Source organism: Bos indicus x Bos taurus, chromosome 19 (assembly GCF_003369695.1).
Source record: "Bos indicus x Bos taurus breed Angus x Brahman F1 hybrid chromosome 19, Bos_hybrid_MaternalHap_v2.0, whole genome shotgun sequence".
NCBI classification, from domain to species: Eukaryota; Metazoa; Chordata; class Mammalia; order Artiodactyla; family Bovidae; genus Bos; species Bos indicus x Bos taurus.
In genome coordinates this window covers 15,278,871-15,289,597 of record NC_040094.1, presented here as the reverse complement: position 1 = coordinate 15,289,597, position 10,727 = coordinate 15,278,871, and the positions used below count along the sequence as shown (strand labels likewise).

General features: G+C 40.3%; 1 protein-coding gene across 5 annotated transcripts in view; it reads left to right on the top strand.

The window, feature by feature from the left end:
* The first annotated feature begins 307 nt into the window (after positions 1–307).
* Positions 308–10,727, top strand: part of LOC113877916 (keratin-associated protein 10-6-like) — a 33,991-nt gene continuing 23,571 nt past the window's right edge. For 2 of the 5 annotated variants that reach the window (XM_027518586.1, XM_027518584.1), the window contains exons 1-4: positions 308–425; positions 4,744–4,845; positions 7,215–7,316; positions 8,241–8,342. In XM_027518586.1, coding sequence (XP_027374387.1) covers positions 338–425; positions 4,744–4,845; positions 7,215–7,316; positions 8,241–8,342 — 394 coding nt within the window. In that variant the 5' untranslated portion in view covers positions 308–337. The remainder of the gene's footprint in view (positions 426–4,743; positions 4,846–7,214; positions 7,317–8,240; positions 8,343–10,727) is intronic. The other 3 variants (XM_027518582.1, XM_027518583.1, XM_027518585.1) reach the window with 3 other exon arrangements.

Here is a 10,727-nt window from a genome sequence, read left to right as displayed (position 1 = left end):
TGTCTATCTATATTCATCTATCTTTTATCACTGTCTTCTTCACCCGCCCTCACATCTCTTGCTTTCTCATCTGATAGATTTTTTTTTTAAATTACACTAAGAACCATGTCTCAAAGAACTTGCTTGGAAAACAAACATTGCCCAACACCACACAGTTTGTGAGGTTTTTTTTTTTTTTTTTTGGTTCTTTTTTTCCCAGCAAAGTCAGCTGCTTGGCAGAGGTCCAAGTTTCAAGTTTCCTAAACGCTGATGGTGGCCTTGAATGCAGGCCAGGCTCTCTGTCCAGCAGCGTATAAATCTCAGCTGCCTGAGCCTCACACATGTGCCTCGTCTGCACATGATGTCCTCAACTAGCAACATGAAGTTGGGCGGTCTCTTCCTCCTGGCCAGTCTCCTCACCCTCAACACAAGACTCCAGGCAATTGGTAAGTCTCGTCCCACCTCTCAGAACAAGAGAGTCAGAAAGTGGAAAATCTAGGACTGTCCGGTGCAATCTAAAGAGGGGATGGAGTGGGGATGGGTAAACTTGGAGAACAGTCCACACGAGGAGAGGCTGGGGCACACCTTAATTTTCCCCACGAGTCCCCATGCCAGCATCCCTCTGTGTCCGCCGACCTCCTCTCTCCCTTTCTCCAAAGGCCAACCTCTCCATTTGCACTGCCCTCACCTCCTCCTCTGACTCTGCTCCATCAGCTTCTGTGTCTGTTCCCAGCATCTCCACCCTCTTCTCTCCGTTTGCTTCTACCTACAAGCAAATACATTTCTGCATTGTTGAGAAACTTGCTTCTGAACCCACTTCTGTTTTCTGTCTTTCTTGACAGTTACCAACCACACCTGAGCCCTTCTAATATCGCTTCAACCACCACCACCACTACAATCACCACCAACAACCCCCCTCCATCAATTATCCCCCAACTTCACTCTCCCAAAGCATCAATATCTTCCTGGTTGACAATCTAATAATTTTCTTCAATAGTCAACCTCCTTGGTATTTCTGCAGAATCTGACATTGTTCACGATTTTTCAATCTGAAACCCTCTTCCACGGCTTCTCTTTGCTCTTCCTTTTCTGTGCTTTTGGCTTTCTTTTCCTACACTTCCACAGCCAAAGATGATTTCTCTGGCTGTCTTGCTCCCCCCGTATCATCAATGACCAGACTTTGTCAAATCTTCTTTCACAGTTTCTTTTATGGCCTTTGCGATCTGATCGCCACCACCCTAGTTACATACCTGGACCCTTGCAATACTCTTGAAACTCTTTCTCCTCTAAAAGGCATGTTGTGTGTTGAATTCCAGCCAACTCTATGCTTGAGTGTGAGATTGTTCTTCCCAAAGTGCAGCTCTAATCAGGCAACTGATTTCCTCAAAATGTAAATATGTTCTTTTATGTGACAACCTCCCCGACCCCAGACTGTGGAAATCTCCTTAATCCTTGAAAGCCCCAGTATACTATTTCCATCATAAACATAATGGACACACTCAGTTCTTCTAGACTAGTGCAGTAGTTCTCAAACTTTAATATGACAGGACTTACCCAAGGATCCTGTTAAACTGCAGACTGTGATTCAGGTCTGGGATGGGGTCCAAAATTCTGCATTCTTAACAAGCTTCTAAGTGATGCTGATGACGCTGGCCTACAGACCACATTTTGGGTAGGAAGAGGCTCTGCCAATACTTTAGAATCACCCCAGAAGTGTATTAAAAAGACCAATGCCAAGACCCTCGGCTAGACCAATTAAATCAGGCTCTCTGAGGTCTCAAGCTCTGTGTTTGCTTGTGTGTGTTTACTGAGGTAAAATTTACCATTTTAAGGTGTACCACTCAGTGGTTTTTAATATATTCACAACTTTGTGCAGCCATCACCACCATCTAATTGCAGACCATTCATCACCCCCTAAAGAAAGCCCATATCCATTGCCAAACTCCCTGTTCTTTCCTCCCTACCCCCCACCCCCTTCTAATCCACTTTCCATTTTTGAAGCATTTTTCTATTCTAGATATTTCATATCTAGAAATATGATATGATATAATCTAGAAATATTATATGATATTTCATATCATATACTTTCTAAAAGAAATTATATAACAATGTGGGCTTTTGTGTCTGGCTTCTTCAACATTTTCAAAGTTTATCTAAATTGTAGCATCTATCAGTACTCCATTCCTTTTTATGGCTGGATCGTATAGCTCTGCCAGGTATGATTTATACATTCATCAGTTGATGGACATTTGTGTTATTTCTACTTTGTGGCTAATAAGCAAGTTATGCTGCCATGAGCATTTGTGTATAAATTTTTGTGTGAACATGCTTTCAGTTCCCTCGGGTGGATTTGCAAGGAGTAGAATTGCTGAGTCATGTGGCAAGTCTGTGATTAATTTCTTGAGGAACTGCCAAGCTCTGTTTTCCACAGAGCCTGCACCAGTTTACCCGACGTCAATCTGTGAGAGTTCTCATCCCTCCCACATCCTTTCCAACACTTGTTGACACCTGACTGTTAATTATAGCCATCATTGTGATTGTGGGATATCTTACTGTGATACCTCACTGTGGTCTCAATTTGCATTTCGCTAGTGATTAATGATATTGGGTGCTTTTTCATATGCTTAATGTTCATTTGTATGTAATCTGTTCAAGAAATGTCTATTCAAGCCCTCCCTTTGCAAGATGGGAGGGTTTTTCCTTTTCTTGCTGAGTTGTAGGAATTCATTATATATTCTGGATTGCTGTCATTGTTTAGTTGCTAAGATGTGTCCGACCCTTTTGAAACCGCATGGACTATAGCCCACCAGGCTCCACTGTTCATGGAATTTCCCAGGCAAGAGTACTAGGGTGGATTGCCATTTCCTTCTCCAGGGGATCTACCTAACCCAGGGAACCAACCCATGTCTCCTGCACTGTAGTCAGATTGCTCACCACTGAGACCCCTCAGAAGCATGTTTTAGATATTTGACCCTTATCAGACATACGATTTGTAAATATTTTCTCCCACTCTGTTGATTTTCTTTCTGTTTTCTTGACAATGTTCTTTAATGCACAAGAGATTTTAATTTTTTGAGGGCCAACTTATATGCCTCTTTTTTTGCTTTTGTTTGGGTGTCATATTTAAGAAACCATTGCCCAATCCAAGGTCACAAAGATTTTTACCTATGTTTCCTCCTATGAGTTTTATAGTTTTAACTCTTACATTTAGGTCTTTGATCCATTTTGAGTGAATTTGTGTATATGTGTGTGTATATTGTATGGGTGTGTGTTACTCAGTTGTGTCTGACTGTTTGCAACCCCATGAACTATAGTCCAACAGGCTCCTCTGTCCATGGAATTCTCCAGGCAAGAATACTGGAATGGGTAGCCACTCCCTTCTCCAGGGGATCTTCCTGACCCAGGAATTGAGTCCAGGTCTCTCAAATTGCAGGTAGATTCTTTACTGTCTGAGCCACCAGGGAAGCCCATACTATATATACGTATGTATACATATGATTTGAGGCAGTAATCCCAATTTGTTCTTTTGCGTGTGGACGTCCATTTTCTCAGCACCATTTATTGAAAAGACCATTCTTTCCCCATTGGATGGTCTTTGTCAATGTGTGTGACTGTATTTGTGAGTTCAAATCCCAGCTAATTCTCTAGCGCAGTAATCACTAAACCACTCCTATCTAGTCTTTGCGGTCCCTTTCTCTTGTCACTTACTATTAAACATGCATAGTGCTATGAACTGTTGTTATTTCAAAGCAAACTTGATTTCCCATCCCAGTTTTAATCTGCCTTCCTGAAACATCTAGTCCTGTTCCTTACACAGAGTTGATATTTTTCTTAGAATAAGCTAATGAATTAGAAACAAGGGAATGAATGAATAAGTAAATGAACCATGAGCAAATGAATGAACGGTTGGATATTGACGAAGAGTTGTGGTCCCCAACCTTCCTCCACAAATTGGCAAAAGCTGATGAAATCCTAAAATGTCAGACATACTGGCTCTGGAAGAATCTCTAGTCCATCTCAGCATCAGCTGGAGCCCTCATTAAAATGTACATATATAGGCTCACCCCTGGAGAAGCTGAGTAATTAGGCCTGAACAGGCCCTACTATCTGTAGTTCATTGTAAAGATGATTGTTATCATCAGCCACATTTGGGAGTCACTCATCTAGTCTAGCCTCTCTTCACTTGCTCAAACTACAACACCAGACAACCTCCATTTACAGAGTATAAAAGTGAGATTGGAAGAGATTCATAATGTGGATGGCAGAGGCAGGTCAACCCTGTGGTAGGAACCACAGTGAGAATTCTCTCGGTGGTGGTGATATGATTCATGATGGAGGTGTTATTCTTTTGCCGAAGTCTTTGATCAGCTTCCAGGGCTGCCTCCGTCTTTAAACTCTGTCTCTAGGAGTATCAAAGAGCCACACTGAGACTTTTTCAGGGATCTGAATCCAATAAATTCTCATCTGAAATAATTTCTTGACCTTTAGGGGCTTTACTCTGTATTCAAGGTTAATTTCACTGACTTGTATAGCAAAAGGGACATATGCTTTAAAAGGAATGTCCCTGAATTTAAATCCAAATATTCCTGCAAATTCTTCACATATTATTCGATGAAAGGGTCAGATGAGGTTCTCTATGGGTTCATGTTAAAACAATGAAGACCTAGATCAAAGTGTATCCTGATGTTATTAGGTCATGGTCATTTACAACATAAATATCCATGGTATTTAAGTGTCTCAACCCAGTCTTTTCTGACCGTGAAGGTGTCTGTGTGGAGCAGTGCCGAGAAGACCAGGACTGCGTGGCAGGAGAGAAGTGCATCAGCAATGGCTGTGGCCATGTGTGCTCACCAGCCCCGCAAGCAAGTAAGGCTGAGCGCCCTGTCCGAATTCCTGGGCTTAAAAGGACTATGTACTTGGTCCTTCCCAACCTTTCAACAAATGTTCAATAGTAATTTATCTTGAGTATGGTTTTGAATGTTTTCAACATAAAACATTCAAAGGATGGGGTGTTCTTTGAACTCCTTCCTCACAGCACTGTGCATTTAGTCCTCAATTTTTTCCAGCACAGTCACTTTACCACTCCCCAAATATGTATCTGTGGTTGGAAAGTAAGACTACAACCAAAGCTATAGAAACAAATAAATGGTACCCACACTCCCTTTGCCCAGAGAAACATCACTGTTGATCATTCCACACTTACTCTGTCCATGTGTATGGACATGTTGGTGATTGCACATTTTTAACTCATTAAGATATTTAGCGTTCCTTCAGCGCATTTCAGTTTTAACTTTTTATTATGGGAAATCTATGTACAAAGCAGACAGACTGGAATGATACACCATAAACCCGTCACCCAACCGTTATCAACCTATGGTCATTCTTCTTCCATGTCGAATCCCACCCACTTCCCCCATCCCTGTTATTTTCAGATTCCAGGCATTATTTTATCACATTCTACATGTATTCTACATGTAGCTCTAAAAGAGATGTATAAGGTTTATCTTATCTGTTTGGTTGTTATTTTATTTACTATTGTAGATGTATTTGTTAGACACATAGTCTTTCATTAAATAACCTATTTTATTTCTGCAACCTGTCTATCCCTTTCCCTCTCTCTTATTATATGTTTTGCATTTAGAAAGCTTTATGTTTTTTGCTCTAATAGTTACCTTATATTAAGACCTTAGACTACTAGCCATGGTGCCCACCCTTTTTTATTATTGCCTATAGATTTCTTACTATAGTAAAAAATTCTTACTGAGCAATAGTCATAATAAAATTAGTTCATTTCCTTCTTTCCTTCCTCCCCACTTCCCTATCCCCAGCAGTTAAGTTTAAGCAATATCCTTGCATTTGCACTGGATCTTGTTAAGCTTGTTAAGCTTACTCTGCTTTTCATATGTTCTTTCCTTTGTCCTTCCTGATATTTAATAGGTACATTGTCGCAGCAAATAGATAGTTCATAGACTCTCTTCATGAACATTATTGAGTCTTAATTCTTCTGTAAGTATGTATTTAATGACCCTACTAGTCCCAATTTTCATGTCTCTCCAGTACTTTGGTTGGCTGACAGTCAACCTCTAGTGGGTTCCTTAGGAAGCTCTCGTAGGAATGATGTCCCCAGTCTTCTCCATCACTCACCTCATCGCTTTCCTCGGATTTCTGCACAGATGCAGACACCTCATTGGTCTGGTGGAAGATGGTTTTTGTCTCCTTCCACCCACTCACATTTTGGAGGTTGAGGGGATATCTTGTTCTACAGATCTGTTGTCTATGTGTTTTGAATTGTGCTATTTTGATTGCTCTGTTTTTAAGGGGAGATTGTAGAAGGTCAAAAATTATGCCAACCTGCACAATAAAAACCACCTTCTCAGAATCTGACATTATTTTTGACTCACAACTTCCAAATATCTCCTTTATGAAGTGTATACTCAATTCTTTCCCCCATTTTTCTCTTAGGATATGAATTCTTACTATTGACTTGTAAGCAATTCCAGATCCAAATTGTTTGTTGTATACATGTATTATAAACATTTTCTCTCAATGAGGCTTGTCTTTTCTCTGTCTTAATGTTGTCATTCAATTAAGAAAAGTTCATAATTTAAATGAGATTCCATCTACCTACCTATTTTCACGCTCAGTAATATTTCTGTAAAATTTAAGAAATATTTGCCTATCCCCAGGTCCTGAAGCTATCTTTTATAGCATTTTCTAGAAGCTTTATTGCTTTACCTTTCCCATAGATCTATAACTCACTTAAACAGATTTGTTGTGTGGTGTGAGGTAGGAGACAAGGTTTCTTTTTTTTTCATACAGAGAGCCCAGTTCATTCAACCACATTTCAGTCCTGCAAGTTTGCTAAACTTATCTTGATTCTTATCTTGATAATTGTTGGTTGGGGTGAACTTTCATATAAAATTTCAGAGTCAGCTTGTCTATTTTTGTGACAAATCCTTCTACAATTTTGACTGAGACTGTATTAAATTTCAATTTGGGAAAGAAACTGATATCTCTAAAACACCCTGTCTTTTCATCCAAGAACATGGCATCTCTCTGCATTTATAAGATAGTTAATTTTTTTTTCTTGTCGTATCATGTACCTTTCTGCACATAATTGGATAGATGTATTTCTAGGGAATTGATGGGTTTTGAATGATATTGTAAAGGCATTTTAAGTATTTATTTTGAGATTATAAGAGAAGAGCTTTTCACTGCATATTTCCGCTCATCAGCCATCTGCAGCCTCGAGTGCAGTGAAGACAGGGATTGCGGGAGAGGAAAACAGTGTGTCCAGGATGGCTGTCAGCGAGTCTGCTCCCCGCTGATGAGTGTAGGTGAGTCCTGACTCTCTGCACCCTGCTCTGTCCTGGAAGAGTTAAGTGCAGGGCGTGATCTGATCTGGCACAATTGTGTGCTCATCCAGAGAAACACACCGGAATGCCTGAGGTGTTTATGGTAATCACTGTGTCTGGAGTCTCTTGTCTAGTCCAGCCTCTCTTCACTTGGCCAGGCCATACATCAGTCACCCAGTTACAGGTGATAAAAGTGAGCTGGAAAGAGATGAATCGTGAGGGGGGCAGAAGCAGGTCAACCCTGCAGCAGGACCCACAGTGAGAATTCTCTTGGTGGTGGCGATGTGATTGTTGGTTGAGACGTTGTTCTTTTGCCAAAGGTTTTAATGCAGCTTCCAAGGCTGCCTCCATCTTTAAATTCTGTCTCTATGAGTATCAGAAAGTCACACTGAGACCTTCTTTAGGGATTAGAATCCAGTAAATCCTCTACTTGCATCAGAAATAATTTCTGGACCTTTAGGGCCTCAACTCTATATTCAAGGTTAATTTCACTGAATTGTATAGAAAAAGGCACATGTGCTTTAAAGGCAAAGAACTGGAATTGCCTTGAAGTTAATTGGGACTTCAAGTCCCAACTCTGCCATGGACCAGCCAATCTCTCAATGGCCTCATCTATAAGATACCAAAAATAAAACCTACTGGTTAAAGATCATTGGGGTTGCCATTAACCCGCTTTCCTTGCATCTTTCTTTCCTACAAAGACTTCAGTCCTAAGGAATTACTCCAAATACCCCTGCAAATACCTCAGCTATTACTTGCTGGAAGGGTCAGATGAGGTTCTATGTGAGATCACATTTAAGCAGCGAAGTCCTAGATCAAAGTATACGCAGCTATTGTTATGTCATGGTCATTTATAAGCATTTCTTTAGTTTAAGTGTCTCAACCCAGTCTTTTCTGACCATGAAGGTATCTGTGTGGAGCAGTGCCGAGAAGACCAGGACTGTGCGGCAGGAGAGAAATGCATCAGCAACGGCTGTGGCCACGTGTGCTCACCAGTCCCGCAAGCAAGTAAGGCTGAGCGCCCTGCCCGAATTCCCAGGCTTAAAAGAACTACGTACTTGGTCCTTCCCAACCTTTCAACAAATGTTCAATAGTAATTTATCTTGAGCATGGTTTTGAATGTTTTCAACATAAAACATTCAAAGGATGGGGTGTTCTTTGAACTCCTTCCTCATGGTACCGTGCATTTAGTCCTTCTCAATTTTTTCCAGCACAGTCACTTTACCACTCCCCAAATATATATCTATGGTTGGAAAGTAAGACTCTACAACCAAAGCTATAGAAACAAATAATGGTACCCACACTCCCTTTGCCCAGAGAAACACCATTGTTGGTCATTCCACACTTACTCTGTCCGTGTGTATGGACATGTGGGTGATTGCATATTTTTAACTCATTAAGATATTTAGCCTTCCCTCAGCGCATTTCAGTTTCAACTTTTTATTATGGGACATCTATGTACAAAGCAGACAGATTGGTAGAACAATACACCATGTACCCATCACCCAATCATTGTCAACATGTGGTCTTTCTTCCTCCATCTCTAACCCCACCCACTTCCCCCATCCCTGGTATTTTCAGATTCCAGGCATTATTTTATAGCATATAAATTCTACATATATCTCTAAAAGAGATGTATAAGGTTTATGTTACCTGTTTGGTTGTTATTTTATTTACTCTTGTAGATGTATTTATCCAACACATAGTTTTTCCTTATATAACCTATTTTATTTCTGCAACCTGTCTATCCCTTTCCCTCTCTCTTATTATATGTTCTGCATTTAGAAAACTTCATGTTTTTTGTTCTAATAGATACCTTATATCAAGACCTTAGAGTACTAACCATGGTCCCCACCTTTTATTTATTATTGCCTATAGATTTCTTACTATGAGTAATAGTCATAATATAATTAGCTCATTTCCTTCTTTCCTTCCTCCCCACTACCCTATCCCCAGCCGTTAAGTTTAAGCAATATCCTTGCATTTGCACTGAATCACGTTAAGGTACTGATCAAGCTTACTCTGCTTTTCGTGTGTTCTTTCCTTTGTCCTTCTTGATATTTAATAGGTACATTGTCACAGCATATAGAGGGTTCATAGACTCTCTTCATATTATTGAGTCTTAATTCTTCTGTAAGTATTTAATGACCTTACTAGTCCCAATTTTCATATCTCTCCAGTACTTTGGTTGGCTGACAGTCAACCTCTAGTGGGTTCCTTAGGAAGCTCTCGTAGGAATGATGTCCCCAGTCTTCTCCACCAGTCACCTCATCGCTTTCCTCGGATTTCTGCACAGATGCAGACACCTCATTGGTCTGGCGGAAGATGGTGTCTTGTCTCCTTCCACCCACTCACATTTTGGAGGTTGAGGGGATATCTTGTTCTACAGATCTGTTGTCTATGTGTTTTGAATTATGCTATTTTGATTGCTGTGTTTTTATAGGGAGATTCTAGAAGGTTCAAAACTATGCTAACCTGCACAATAAAAACCACCTTCTCAGAATCTGACATTATTTTTGTCTCACAACTTCCAATTATCTCCTTTATGAAGTGTCTGCTGAATCCTTTCCTCCATTTTTCTCTTAGTTTATGAATTGTTATTACTGACTTGTAGGGAACTCCGGATCCAAATTGTTTGTTGTATATGTGTATTATAAACATTTTCTCTCAATGAGGCTTGTCTTTTCTCTATCTTAATGTTGTCATTCAATGAAGATTGAATAAGATTTCATTTAAATGAGATTCCATCTACCTATCTATTTTCATGGTCAATAATATTTCTGTAAAATTTAAGAAATATTTACCTATCCCAAGGTCTTGAAGCTATCTTTTATAGCATTTTCTAGAAGCTTTATTGCTTTACCTTTCCCTTGGAGAAGGCAATGGCACCCCACTCCAGTGCTCTTGCCTGGAAAATCCCATGGACGGAGGAGCCTGGTGGGCTGCAGTCCATGGGGTCGCTAAGAGTCGGACACAACTGAGCGACTTCACTTTCACTTTTCACTTTCATGCATTGGAGAAGGAAATGGCAACCCACTCCAGTGTTCTTGCCTGGAGAATCCCAGGGACGGAGGAGCCTGGTGGGCTACCGTCTATGGGGTCACACAGAGTTGGACACGACTGAAGTGACTTAGCAGTAGGAGTAGATCTATAACTTACTTGAACAGATTTGTTGTGTGGTGTGAGGTAGGAGACAAGATTTCTATTTTTTCATACAGAGAGCCCAGTTCATCCAACCACATTTCAGTCCTGCAAGTTTGCTAAACTTATCTCGATTCCTATCTTGATAATTGTTGATTTTGGTGAACTTTCGTATAAAATTTCAGAGTCAGCTTATGCATTTTTGTGACAAATCCTTCTACAATTTTGACTGAGACTGTATTAAATTTCAAT